At 43.2% G+C, this 14630-nt stretch overlaps 1 protein-coding gene across 1 annotated transcript in view; it reads right to left on the bottom strand.

Moving 5' to 3' along the window:
• The window catches only part of LGR5 (leucine rich repeat containing G protein-coupled receptor 5), a 127190-nt gene that overhangs the window by 63103 nt on the left and 49457 nt on the right, over window positions 1–14630 (bottom strand). Inside the window, exon 2 of the mRNA XM_072768773.1 lies at window positions 6421–6492. Within this exon, the coding sequence (XP_072624874.1) occupies window positions 6421–6492 (72 nt within the window). The remainder of the gene's footprint in view (window positions 1–6420; window positions 6493–14630) is intronic.

Here is a 14630-nt window from a genome sequence, read left to right as displayed (position 1 = left end):
CTGATGGCAAGCAGGAAAGGCAAGAGAAAAAGCTTGTTGGGGGGGGCTGGACGAGGAAATCTGGTTCTGCACTTGTTAGGTTTTAAAGTATTGGTAGGCTAGGTGGAAGTGTCACTTGGCAGATGATTCTCAAAATGTGGACCTTAGACTAGTAGTACCAGCATCCCCTGATAATGTTATATAAATGCAAATTCTTGACATCTTCCCCTCCCACGTCCAACTTGGTGAAGAAATGCTGTGTTGGGTCTCAGTGATAGGTTTAGCAAGCACTCCAGAAGATTCTGATCTCACTAGAATTCAAGAACCCCTGGCCTAGAGTAATGGTCCTCAAATTTATCATGAATCAAAATCACCTAAAGAGCTTATTAAAGGCAGTTTCCTGGGCCCAATCCCAGAATTTCTGATTCACTAGGTTGGAATGGGGCACAGGATTTGCATTTCTAACAAGTCCACGGGAGGTGCCAATACTGCAGGTCCAGGGACCATGCTTTGAGAACCACTGGTGCAGCGGTCAAAGACAAAAGAAATATTGATTTGGTGGTCATCTATCTTAACAAAAATAGTTCAACTCTTGGGTTTCTTTCCAGACAACTGCAGTTGTCTCCTAATGGGTCTGTAGCCTCCTATCAGGTTCCTCTGCTTCTGTAATTCCCCAATCTCTTCTGCATACAGAAATCAGAGAAATCTTCTAAAATCATAAACCCTATTGCTTCACTAGCTCTACGCAACCCTCCAATGGTTTTCCGCTGCTCTTATTTGAATTCTATACGTAGCCTGATTGGTCGTGCATGATCTCGTCTTTGCTTCTCCAACCTCATCCTGTGTCAATCCCCCTGCCTCCGACTATGTTTCAGCCCTGATGACCTTATTCCATGCCCACTGACATGTCATGTTCTTTCCTACCTCAAGACCTCTACTTACACTACTCTTTTGCCAGAAACATTCTATCCCAGCCCTTAGGACCACCAATGTCCTTTCATTCTCCTGATCTCCTGATCTCAGTTTAGATGTCATCTTCTTAGAGATACTTTCTGATCCTTGTCCTCTCTTGTTAGTTATTCTCCACCTGTGTTTGTGTTCTTCCTCACTCTTGATACAAATAGCATAGGTGCTGGTTTCCTCACTGAGTATATCTGTCTCTGACTAAACTGTGAGCTCCCCTGGGATGGGGACCTGTTGAATGAGCGGGTGAACCATAGCAACTCTTCTCTGTTACATTCCTGGTGGCTCCATAAAGATGTATTCAATGAATGAACTGAAAAGTACCTGAGAAAGGAAACAATGAAATGAACTGCAATGATCTGGGGAACACCTACATTTTATAGGAGTTGGGAGTGGAGGGGAAAGGATGCTAAAGAGAAAAAGAAGAGGAGCCAGAGAGGTAGGGCACTTGCAGAACACTGCCAAAAATGTCATAACAAAAGGTACATACACGTGTGCACACACCCGGGGACAGCTCCTTAAATGTCTATCTCTAGCTATATGGGTAGACATTCGGAAGAGAACCAAAATAACTGCCATGAAATAACATTAGAGAAAAAGAATTTCAAAGAGGCAGCATTTTTCATCATTTGCCAGACCTACAAAGACAAGGGACTGAGCACTGTGACAAAGCCAAGGGGCAGGAAGATTACTCACGGGCATGAAGGTGTTTCCACTTTACTAACACAACCAGTATGTGAATTACAGTTTACCAAAGTTCTTTCATCATCATTTCATTTGATCCTTAGGAAAAAAAAATCTCAAAAGACAGGCAGGACAGCTCTCAGCACTTTCAGCAACATGATGAGGAAGCAGAAGTAACAAGCATAGATTGTGCTTTCAGGAAGTTTGGTGGTATTTCTCATTACACATTTCATCTGCAATAATCGGTATCTACTATTTATGTAGAGATTCTTCAAGGCCAACCATAATATGAGCAAATAGTTCCAAGGAACAATAGTAACTTAAAAACAGACCTCCCTAGAGCTTCTCATGTTTCCTTGACGGCTAAATCGAGTATTTGATTCCAATAGCATTAGAATCTGGAAAGATTTTAAAATACTCCTCGGAAACAAAGGCCTTCAAACGCACACTGTTTAAAATGGTAACAGTTCATTTTCCCCTCTGGTTTCACCAGCCTACGAACCTAAGTTTCATGGGACCAGTAGATGTCCGCCCTAGGCATGCTCTCCCATTAGCTCTTCTCATCTAAATACGCTCTGAGGGCTCAAATGTAGGATCTTTTATTTGTCCAAAGAGCGAACATGAAGACAAGTCCTTGTTAGAACCAAATCAACAGAACCAAGAGAGACACTGTTGGAGAGAAACGCAATGAGTGCACGGATTGTCCCAATGTGGTAAAGGGCCATCCCGCCCTGATCCTGTAAACCCTTTAGAGTTCACAGCTTGAAACAACTTTTCCTTCCCAAGTCCTGGATCCCCGAGTGGCCGCACAATCGGGCTCAGGAAATAGGAAAGAGGGAGGTTAGAATCTTCCCGAAGGTGCTCCCATTTTGCTAATACAGCTCAGGGCATGAATTAGAGTCTAGCAAAGTTCTCTCATCATCATTTCATTCGATTCTCAGAGACATCCCAAGACGCAGGCAGGTAGCTCTCACTGCTACCCTCGCAGGCCCAGCGGGGCCAAGTGGATTATCAGCTAGGGAATGGCAGAGACAGGACAAGAGTCCTGCGTGTTGCCTCTAAATACTGTGCTTTTTCTCTCTACACAGCGCAGCCTTGCCACACTCATACGATTTTTGTTTTTTGCTTTTGTTTCCGGAAGGAAAAGGCTCTCCTCCTCTTTGCCACAACAGGACATTTGGCCTGTGCATGTTTGGTCACCATGCAGAGTTAGGAAAAGGAATAACAAACGATAAGCAGGACATGAGTGTGCCAACACACGTGGCACAGGTAGGAAGCATTCCAGAATGTCACGAGGAAGGGGAGACCATGAACGGTGATCGCTTTTATTCTTCTTAAACACTTGCTTCAGGCAGTCACTTTCTCCAGTGATTGTAATAACCGTGTATTTCTAAATGCGGAGCCAGTGAGTGCCTTTAGGATTTTCTGGATTCTTAGAGGAGTTTATTTATTTTATTTATTTTTTTAATTTTTATTTATTTATTATAGTCACACACACAGAGAGAGAGGCAGAGACACAGGCAGAAGGAGAAGCAGGCTCCATGCACTGGGAGCCTGACGTGGGATTCGATCCCGGGTCTCCAGGATCGCGCCCTGGGCCAAAGGCAGGCGTTAAACTGCTGCGCCACCCAGGGATCCCTCTTAGAGGAGTTTAAACTGTGACACCTTTGTCAAGCTCCGGGGACGGACGAGGGATGAATCACTGTCTCTTTTTCATTCCTCCACAAACGCACAGACAGAGAATATGACAGACCGATCATTACCAAACTCAGTTTAACACAACACTTTAAAGGATTCAACTGTGCAAACTGCTGTTCTAGGCCCTGTTAGGGGAGAGAAATGCACGGACAAACCATGTGCAATTCCTAAGCCTCCCTCAACTTTGTGAGGGTAGCTTCGAAGGTGGGTTTGAATCTTAGCCCTGACACTTAACCATCGCATGATCTGGAACTGGTTCCTTATTTTCTCTGTTCGTCATTTCTTAAAAAACAAAAACAAAAACTAAAAAACAAAAAAAAAAGAAAAGAAAAGAAAAAAAATCTACTTTTATGGGCATGATCTGGAACCAGTTCCTTATTTTCTCTGTTCATCATTTCTTAAAAACAAACAAACAAACAAACAAACTACGTTTATGGGGCTGTTAGGAGGGTTTATTTATTTTTATTTTTTTATAAATACTTTATTTATTTATTCATGAGAGACACACACGGAGAGAGGCAGAGACACAGGCAGAGGGAGAAGCAGGCTCCATGCAAGGAGCCTGATACGGGACTCGATCCCGGGACCCCGGGGTCACGCCTTGGGCCAAAGGCAGATGCTAAACTGCTGACCCCCCAGGGATCTCCTGTTAGGAGGGTTTAGTGGGAAAACGTGTATATAGTGTTTTGAAAGTTCCTGGTACAGAGTAAACCACTATTTGTTGTCCTTATAATATAACATGTCATTATTTTGAAGCTCTTACACTCTGGAAGAGAAGAGAGACTTAAGCACAGCTAAGTCTGATAGAAATGATCAGCAATCTAACTGAGGCATAATCGCAACGCTCTGCAAAACAGGTGCTTTCTCGTTATGGTTTGTTTTGTTTTAAAGACAACACCCTAAAATTAGCCTTGGGAACAAAGGAATAAACCAAGGGGAGTTGAGCATTTCTCCAGGTTCTATGAATACTATGCCCTTCTGCCACGAAATGAAAAACGATGTCTTCGAAACATCAGTCAGATGCAACACAGGATTATATATGTGAAAGCGGTCTAGCTTTTGAATTCCGCAAGTCAGCCAGCTCAGCAGAGGGAATTCCAGAACAGAATGAAAAAACTAGAATGAATAGCCCTTTAAGGGTCCCTGCGATTTCTGAAATTCCGTGATTCCACGGTCGACACGCTTAATGGACTTTCCAGATATAAAACTAAGACAATACAGAAAAATATCTTTTTCAAAGGGTAGTCCCCTCCCTCTTTTTTTTTTTAAATTTTTCTTCCTTGAGTTTTCTCAATTACCTTTTGAAAAAACGGCCTTGGAACAGAATTAACGTTTACTTCATGAAGAAAGAGGAGTTATTTTGAATGAGTTGGGTCGAGGAGGGAGGAACTCTGCTGAACAAAGTCCTTGGGGAAGTGAATGGTTTATTGATTCAGTTCGTGGTCTACAGTTGAGGTGCATGTTGACTCAGGACTCAGGCCTGTGCCATCGCGGGGCGTGAGGACATTTAAGAGGAAAGCAGAGCAAATGCACACCTTCGAAATACGGTCTGGGAGGGTGTAAATGGGACTGAGCATCATGTATTAATTACAGTGAGGAAGGGAGGATGGGAAGGATGGAAATCAGGAGAAAAACCTTACTTGAAATTTGCTACAGGTAACCTTTAGAAATATTGGCTAGTGTCTATCCCATCCGTTTTTTTTCCTAAGGCAGCTAACTGTTCACATGTCCTGTTTTCTCAGTATTCATTCACGCGTGGGTTCATCCAGCAAAAAAATGCTGGTTATTTATAACATCCAAGCCTTGACCAAGATGAGGAGGACTCGGCCCTGACCAAGGTTACTCTTCAGTGATGGAAATCGCCAGAGAGAAAAGAGAAGAGGGGCGAAGGGGAGCCTGGACAACCCCGAGCGAAAACCCACAAATGATACAAACTTGCTGGACAGTCTCATCATCTGAGCCCTCCCCCGGCCCCCACCGTATCCCTGGGTAATAATCTGGGCAGATATTCAACTGATTTCAGTAGTAAAACAACAGCACTTGCTAAAAATACAAGGCCATCAAAAATACAGATGAAACCCTAAGGGGGGAGACTTGAGAATACCCTCCTTCTGAAAAGGTGGACATAGTGTCATGTGGTTAAGATGGAACATTCCTCCCACTTCCCGCGGTGGATCACGCAGCACTTGCACCATTACAATCACTCTCCAGATTGGACCCTGACTCCCGGATTTATGAAATAAGTATTTTCAAAAGAGGTCGTTGCCTCCACACAACTCCTTTAATCAGCAGTGGGAGGACTGACTCGGGCCATGGTGCCAAGCTTTCTTCGCGGCGCCTGCGACTGCACGGGGCTCCCTCGGCCTCCCTCACTCCAAAGGGTAAGAGGATCACATGAATTTTTAAATGCAGATTTTTGGACTATACAGTTCTTTTTCATCTTCTGGCAAGTGATTACGAGACTCAATCAAGATTCTTCTGTGTATCATTAGCTAATTTTAGCTTCCTCCCTTTTTATTTACTTATTTATTTATTTTTTGCAGTGACTTTGGGAGAGCCCGGCCTCAAGTCCTCTGTGGCTTTCACGTCTTTCTGCTCAAGCCTTGAGGGCAGCTCAATTAGGGAGTCGGAAAATAGTGATTAAAAGTGATTAGGCCGCGACGATTCGGTGCCACGGAGCGTGGACTCCGTCCTCTCCGTCACAACCCGAACCGAGCGGCAGTTTTTGGTTTTGATTATAGCTTTACTTGCTATTTTTTTCTTTTTAATAAACATGAGCCGGTATTCAAACTTTTAATATCCTGCTGCTTAACTCTTTCCAAAGAGACATCCAGCGCTCTTAAACAGCTTTTGTTTTAAAATTTTAATTTGTTTGGCCGGGTCTCACCTTAGAAAGTTGTAGCCTCATGGTAAACTCTTGTATAAGTTGATTTCCAGAATCAGAGGCAATTCTTTTTTTCTTTCCTCCCCTCCCAACTAAGCGTTTCCTCATGTGCCAAGATTGTTGGTGCTGACAGCTTTTTTTTTTTTTTTTTTTGCTTGTTTTCTCGGGCCTTGGTCCGTCTGGTCCCCCAGCAAGTGCGAGGCGGTACTTACAGCTCCTCCAGGAAGCGGAGACGGGCCAGGGCGCTCGGGGGCAGCTGGCTGATGTTGTTCATACTGAGGTCCCTGGAGAGGAAGGACAGACAGCACGTGAGGGGTTGCGAGCGCCACCGCGGGGAAGTCCAGCCGCTTGCTGCACACGCTTTCAAGCAAACCAGCCAAACCACCCCACTCCTCTGCTTGCCAGGTGAGCTGCTACTTTGCCTCTGAAGCACAGCCTCCCCGCAGCCCCGTGCATCCCGGGTGCCCTGTGCCACAGTAGAGGAACTGCAAAGGATCCAGACTGTTCCCGGGCATGGTTGTCCCACCCCGTGGTTTTTTTTTTTTTTTAATATTTTATTTATTTATTCATGAGAGACACAGAGAGAGAGAGAGAGAGGCAGAGACACAGGCAGAGGGAGAAGCAGGCTCCCTGCAGGGAGCCCGACGTGGGCCTCGATCCCAGGTCTCTAAGATCAGGCCCTGGGCTAAAGGCAGGTGCTCCACCACTGAGCTACCCAGGGGTCCCCCCACCCCATGTTTGAAATGACATGAGGCAGACAGCAGAGGGACCAGGCGTAACTCGGGCTGGGACAGAACCCTACGTTGCATCTTGCTCTGAATTTGGCCACAAAGAGCAACGTCTTCAGCATGCAGCTCTGCAAGGCTACAAGCACCTTGTACAAACCACTGTTTTGATTCAAGAAAACTTAAAAAAACAAAACAAAACAAGACAAAACAAAACAAAAAAAAGGCCTATTCCCTCCTTCTAACATGTTCCCTTTGCAGGTTCTCGGATTGCATTAAATACGTGAAATGAACCATAAAACAAGGGTGTAATGTGATCCTGCTCCGTAGCACACTTCCTGCTGGGCCGGCACAGTAGTTCCTGGCACAGGAAACAAGCCACTTTGGGCAGAACTCAATCAATTTTTGTTTTAAGGGAAACGCCGTGTAATTAGATTTTATTCTGTTTTTTATGTTTCTATTTCTTTACTGTCTCCCACATAACCCCACAGCATGGTTGACATCTGCCATCTGTATCGCAGAGGACAAAAGACCTACGGTGGTGGGACAGATTGTCATCAAGACCGGCTAAGACTTTATGCAACAGTCAGCAGAAGGTTGACTTAAAAAAAAAAAAAAAAAGTCCTCCTTGCTCAAACCTGAAGATTCAGATTATATTCAGGATTCATTATGATCTCAGGTCAGGTGTACAAACTTAAAACTTCGCTCAGGATAAGACAATGGGCTTTTTATTAATTATTTAAAAATGGACTCAATTGGCATAGGACATGGTATTAATTTTCGGCGTCCGACGTGATGAAGTGATATATGTCTATACTGCAAAACGATTACTGCACTAAGTTAAGCTAACATCCATCACCGCACATTTTTTCTTGCGATGAGAACTCTTAAGATTTACTCTCGTAGCAACTTTCAAATAAACAACCCAGAATTATTAACTATATTCATCCTGCTGTACCTTATATCCCCCGAAATTTGTTTCTCATATAATTGGAAGTTTGTATCTTTTGACCACCTTCACCTATTTCACCCATGAGCTTTAAAAAAAATCCGAATTATTCCTGTTATTTAAGTGGCCACCCCCATAGCGTCTGACCAGCTGATGTCAGTATGGATTGCTTGGTTCCTTTATCAAATATTAACTTTTTAAAAAAAATAGATTTTTATTTATTTGAGCGAGAGAGAGCAAGAACATGAGTAGGGCAGAGGGAGAAGCAGACTCCCCAAGGAGCAGGGAGCTAGACGTGGGACTCGATCCCGGAACCCCCGGGATCACGAACTGAGCTGAAGGCAGACGCTTAACCAATCCGGCCACGCAGGAGTCCTTAAATATTAACTTTTAATCATTGATGGAAAGAATTGAGGGATCGATCATTTACTCTTTAACAAGTCAGCAATATACAGGGAGATAAATTATTCAGTTTAAATGTTTCAGATGTATGCTTAAAAAATTATAAATTTTATTATCTGCTACTGAGCAGTTTATAGCTGAGCAAAATGCTATATTCTCAAGCACAAACTAAACCATGCCAAAAATACACACTAAAAAAACCCTTATGTTTCCGTTTATTACAAATCGGGGTGATTTTCGGTCGAGGTAAGAGCGCCAAATAATTGATTAGCAATTTAAATTTGTCATGCAGATATTGCTGTGTAGTAGCAAAGGTGTATTAGTTCACTGAACAGACATGGATTAAACTACTCAATGAAGTTTCTGGATTCCTCACGGGGATGTACAATCCCTGCGACGTCTAGAGAGATCTGAGGTGCTCACTTATGTCTCGTTGACAGCCCACTTACGTCCTAAAAGAATCAAGGGGGTTTGCTTTGGGAGCACGTTGATTAGCAACCCTGATCAAACCAGTTCCAACGTCAAGGCAGCTGGTAGGGCTGGCACGAAGTTTCCTGGCCTCTTGGGTTTGCCTGCGTGATGTGCAAATGAGTTTGGGACAACCTTCGCTCTTGTCTATATGCAGAAAGCTCTAACTAGAACAAGGGAATTAAATGTTAAGGAGATTCATAAACATTGTTGTTTTGACTTATTATCCTATTATCCTATTTGACTTATTATCCTATTTCAGGTTCCTGGCAGTGCAGCTTATATAAGCCTTTGCTCCCAGGGTTTCCCCTGGAACAAGTGTGTAGTGTCTTGGGTTTGAATCCTGACTCTCCCCCTTCACAAGCTGCATGGTCTTGGGAGAATTAATGTCCGCGTGGCAGGCTTCCTTGTATTTAAACTCTAGTGTCCCTGGATGAGTAGTTTATGCTATTAGAGTATTGCTAGCTGTTTCCAGTCAAAAGAGTGACTTGTTTCTTTCTTTCTTTCTTTTTTTTTTTTTGAGTGACTTGTTTCTTAAAGAGTGTGTCCCCTTCCCAAAATGATTTAGTAACGTCTCTGTGTTACCTGATGCTGGGGGTTCCTCTCAGAAAATGAGCAAATGCTGCTAAACTGTCCCTTTACCACTATTTTCTAAGACATATGTTTTCTTTTTTAAAGATTTAATTAATTAATTAATTAATTAATGTATTTATTTGGGAGACAGCAAGTGGGGAGGGCGAGCGAGAGAGAATCTGAAGCAGACTCCCCGGCGAATGCAGAGCCTGGTGTGGGGCTCAAACCCGCGACTGCAAGATCAGACCTCAGCTGAAACCAAGAGTTGGATGCTCAACCAACTGAACCACCCAGGCGCCCCGAGTCTGCTTTCTTTTAAAGAGCTTCCAATGCTGAGTGAAGTAAGTCAGTCGGAGAAGGACAAACATTATATGTTCTCATTCATTTGGGGAATATAAATAATAGTGAAAGGGAAAATAAGGGAAGGGAGAAGAAATGTGTGGGAAATATCAGAAAGGGAGACAGAACGTAAAGACTGCTAACTCTGGGAAACGAAGTAGGGGTGGTAGAAGGGGAGGAGGGCGGGGGGTGGGAGTGAATGGGTGACGGGCACTGGGTATTATTCTGTATGTTAGTAAATTGAACACCAATAAAAAAAAAATATTAAAAAAAAAAATAAAGAGCTTCCAAGCAATGCGTGTAAGCTTATGGCAGAAAAACAGCTTCTAATATCAATAGGGTAAAATGAAAGTGGGCCTCTGAAATATAAATTCAAAGCAGATAAGGTAAAAAAGAATTTGTCTGCATTCCCTTTTTTCTTGTGTTAACCTTTGCGTTGATAGTTAAGTGGAACACGGGGCCTCTAGCTTGGTGCTTCCCAAACTAAACTATCCATCCTGAAAGACCAACTTTAAAGAATTCTGAATTTGCCGTGGGTTTAAAATTCTTTTTTTTTTAAAAAATAGTAAAATTAATTACTAGAAAAGGGAACTGAAAACACTAAAATGCATAAAACAGGAGCTGAATACTTTGTTATGTGATTTGACAGAGATTATTCAGTTACTATAAAAATTTCCAAATCTTTACTCTCAAATTCTTATCTGTTGTGGATCAGTAAAAAACCGCCTTGTGCTGGGAAGGACGCTTCCCTGGACCACTCTTTGATTAGCAATGCTCTTCTTGGTTTCATGTCAATTTTGAGTTAAAAATTATAGAATGAGAACATTAAAACTCTGTACAAAAATACTCTCTTTCTTACTTAAATGATTTGTAAAAACCTTTCTTTTTAGTATTTGGTCTCTCTGGCACCCGGAACACATATAACCTTAGCAGGAAATCAGGAGTCTTAAAATAATTTCCAAACCCGTACACGTTTATTTTTCAAAACGATGATTTTAAAAGGCGGCCTCATGTTGCACCATATTTTGTCTATAATTCAGTTTCCTAACATTGGTGAAACAACGTGATGGATTTCTTTAATTTTTTTCATCTTTTGCCAAGATGTGGGAATTAATTTTGAAGAAGTGGCCACCATGCACCAAGATTTCATAAGACACGGAGGGTTTACTGTGACAAGATGCTCAGATATGTTCACCCATCCTGCCCTGCCTCTGACCCCGCTCTTGGTGGTGGTGTGTTGATGACCATGTCTGGAAATCTAGAACCGGGGGTTGCAAGGCTCTATGGGAGCAGTTGACTGTGTATTGGAATCACCTCAGGAGCTTTATGGGATATTGAGGTCTGCGTCCCATCCCCAGAGCACCTGAGTTGATTGGTCTAGTATGGGCACGGAGATATTTAAGACCTTTTGCTGTGATTGGAACATTCAGGCAAGGAGCCCCCCCCGCCCCCAAATTTCCAGGTGAGTGCTCTGAGCTCTGTGACTCACTTAAGAATTCAGGAGGCCTAACTGTTCCCTAGGAATAGACTTCCGTCCAAACAGACGGTAGCTCTCTCCTGCCAATGTCTTCGTTGCTTGCAGCTCTATTGTTTTTCCTCATTTGACAAATGTGAGTTGAACATTAATTGTGGGCAGATCTAGGGACCCAGTGGGGAGAATCAATCCCCAAGTCATCTTCAACTTTTCCCTTTCCTGCTTTCCCTATGTCCTTAAAACACCCAGTATTAATTCCATACAGCTTTCTTCTGGATCTGGCCTCCCTTCCTTCTTCCTGGCTGCTACCTTTGGTCAGGTCCTTGTGATGGGGATCATGGTTGTGCTCTCCATGCGGTAATCACTGAGCCCCCTCATACTGGGTCTAGTTCATCTTCTACGCCCCAGCCAGTGAGGTCACCCTGAAGAGCCCATCTATGTGGGCTCAGAGCCACTGTTAGCCAATAAGAAAGGCAACCCCTCAGGTGCATCCACAGGAAAAGGGGCCTCCTCTGTAGGTGGGCATGTGAGCGACAGAAAGCATCCTCTTGTTTGCACTGAAGCAGAAGCACAAGGGGAATGGTTTGCAAGCAGCGCCTGGCCTGGAGTTCAGCCCCGACGGAGTAGTCCCCGTTCAGGGCAGGCTTGCACAGCTGTGGCCATATGGGCCTCCTCCATCTGAGAACTCCTGCAGGCTCCAGGCTTCGTAGAGGAACGAAGGCCTCAACTATTTAGGCTCTTCACGATCTGGCCTTAATGTGTGTTTCCACCTCTATTTTATGTCACTTTCCTCTCTGCATGTGTGGGCCAGTCACACACTTGGAATTCTTAATGTTGCCCTTTGCATCTGTTTTTACACATGTGATTTTCTTTCCCTAGAATGCATTAGCCTCTTTATTTCCAAATGCCTCCCACCCTCCCCTCACCCCGATTCAAGATCTAGCTTTACAGACCCTTGTGTTTCTGACACAGGCTTTTATCTTTCCAGCTTAGTTTTCTATTTCAGTCTCTAGTCCTTTGATACCTCCAGTACGAAAGCTTTGTCTTCGCCCAAGAATCTAGCTTAGACCACACATTGGTCACCTGGATCGCTACCTCACCCACACCCTCAACCCCCTGGTCCCTTGTCTTTTGTTTCATTCTCCTGGCAAAATCCCAGCCCTGGAAAAACACCATAATTCATTCTCTCTGTTACTATCCCAGGGTACTGAGCACTACTAGAAAAGGGAAACTCACAAATGTGCAGACTGGTGACTATAAATTCATGATCTTTGTGGGTTCTCAACACAGCTGCACAATCCTGTTATTTGGGATTGCTCAATTCACTCCCATAGGAACTGTGGCCAATCTTTACCACTTGCCTCAAAACTCTTAATCAACAATGACTCCCATCATGGGACACCTTCCTTCTTACTTCACAGAAACAACCGAGATTCTGTAGGCCACCAAACATGAAATAAATAAATAAAATTCTTATTCTTTTTTTTTGTCCCCTCCTTACTATACCCATACTTTTCTACTTGCTTAGCCTTGCTTATGGGTCCCATCCCCTCTACGATGCTATAGCTCATTACTCCATGAATAATTCCTTCCACTTCCTCTATTTTCCACCTATTTTTCTTCTCTCTCCATGTATAAACAGAATCGAGTCTTTTCCACTATTAAAACAGATGGGAAGTGGGACCTTCCAATTTCATGTCTTCCTGTACTTGCTACTCAGTCTTTCCCATTCCCTTTGGAGTTGTTTATCGTCTACCATAGTAGTCTCCGCTCCCCATCCCTATACCTCAATGAAATTGTTCTTGCCAAAGAAACAGTGACCTCCATATTGTCAGATTTAAGGAACACAGGACTTACTGAGCCTCTTTCCTGCATTAGATTTGCTCTTTCTGGAAACTCTATACTCTATTGGTTTCCAAGTCATCATTCTCTCAGGATTCTTTCCATATTTTCCAACCTTTCTACTTTATAGGCTCCTTTGTGGGATTTTATTCTATTTATTCCGTAAATGTCAGTGTTCTCTGGAATTCCGCCCTTGGCCTAGCGCTCTTCAATCTCTGCCCTTTCTTCTTGGAGATTATTACTTACTTTCATGGGTTCAAGTGCCTCTTAGATGCCCATAACTCCCCACATCCATATTCCTCGTCTTAATCCCTCTCCCCTAAATTTCAGAACCATGTAATCTGATTTCCTTCTGCATACGTCCATTTAGCGATCTTGCAGGAATGCACCATGTCCAAAATGGAAAAATTATTTCCTGTTCCAAACTTGTTTCTTTTTCTGTAGTGCCAGTTTCTAGTGAGTGCCATCACTACCTCCCTGTCAAAAAGTCCAAATCTTAGATACTATTCAAGTTTTCCTTTCTTAAAATTTTCATCCTATCTGCCTATCCTCTTGTCCTCTCTCTTTCCTCTTCCCTGCTACAGCTGCCTCAGTCATCTGAAATTGTCTCCCAACTCTGTGGTTGCCTGCTATCATCAGTCTTATCCCTTTAGGCTCACCCTCTAATGACTAGAGATACATCCAAAAATGCAGAATTAGCCAAATGACCATCCTACTTAAGACCTCTCAGTTACTATAATTTTCCAAATGAAATCCACATTTGTTAGTCCTGCGTACAAGCTCCATTGCGCAGCACACCGATACTTCACTACTCTGGCATATTGACTTCCCTTCTGTTTTCAAGGCTCAGGTAAGATGTCATCTCCTCCTGGGAGGAAGAGGAGGAAGCCTTTGCCCCAACTGCAAGGTTAGGGTAAGTGATTTGCCCTCTGTCCTCCCATATCATCCAGACATTTAATGGCATCATATTGAAGTGATGCGTTTATGGGCCTCTCTCCTACAGTAGGCTGGGACTCCTCATGGTCAGTGGCTGTTTTTTTGGTTTTTGTTTCTTTTCCATTAGACTGCTTCTAGTGTCTAGTTGAGTCTTGCCATAAAAGAGAGACTCGGTGAATGCTGAATTGAACTCTCCTCTACTGTGGCCTTCCTGTAAGTGAGCTGATGATTTTACCTGATCCATTTAAAAAAAAAAAAATCCTGTTTCTCATCAAATGGCTACATTGCTTCTAAGTGTGAGGTATATATCACACTTCTAGTATTGGACACTTTTGGGAACAAGACCCACTTGGAGGGTACCCACCTTCCACAATGATTGATTTTTGCTCAAAATTAGTGTTACCCTTTTTCTCTTCAGTCAGCCTGCTTCTGTCCTAGAGATTCCTCAAAGATTCTTGTTCATTGAAAGTTCGCCTTCTACTCCCATACCCAAGTGCCTCTACCTTGCTACTATTGCTTCCTCTTCCTGTCCTCTTCCCCTCCTCCTCCTTTCTCTTCCTCTCCTTCTTTCTACTTTTCCCTTTCTCCTCTTTCTCCTGCTAAAATATCTTTCCTATCATTTCTTTAGATACATTGTGGGAGGAATGACTGCATTAGGTACTTAATCCACTGTCTTAAAATCCAGCTATTCTGTTTATATGGGAGACTCAGTAC

The sequence above is a fragment of the Canis lupus genome, chromosome 11 (genome assembly GCF_048164855.1).
Source record: "Canis lupus baileyi chromosome 11, mCanLup2.hap1, whole genome shotgun sequence".
NCBI classification, from domain to species: domain Eukaryota; kingdom Metazoa; phylum Chordata; class Mammalia; order Carnivora; family Canidae; genus Canis; species Canis lupus.
The sequence above is the reverse complement of the archived record's forward strand: the minus strand, read 5'-3'. Positions and strand labels throughout refer to the sequence as shown.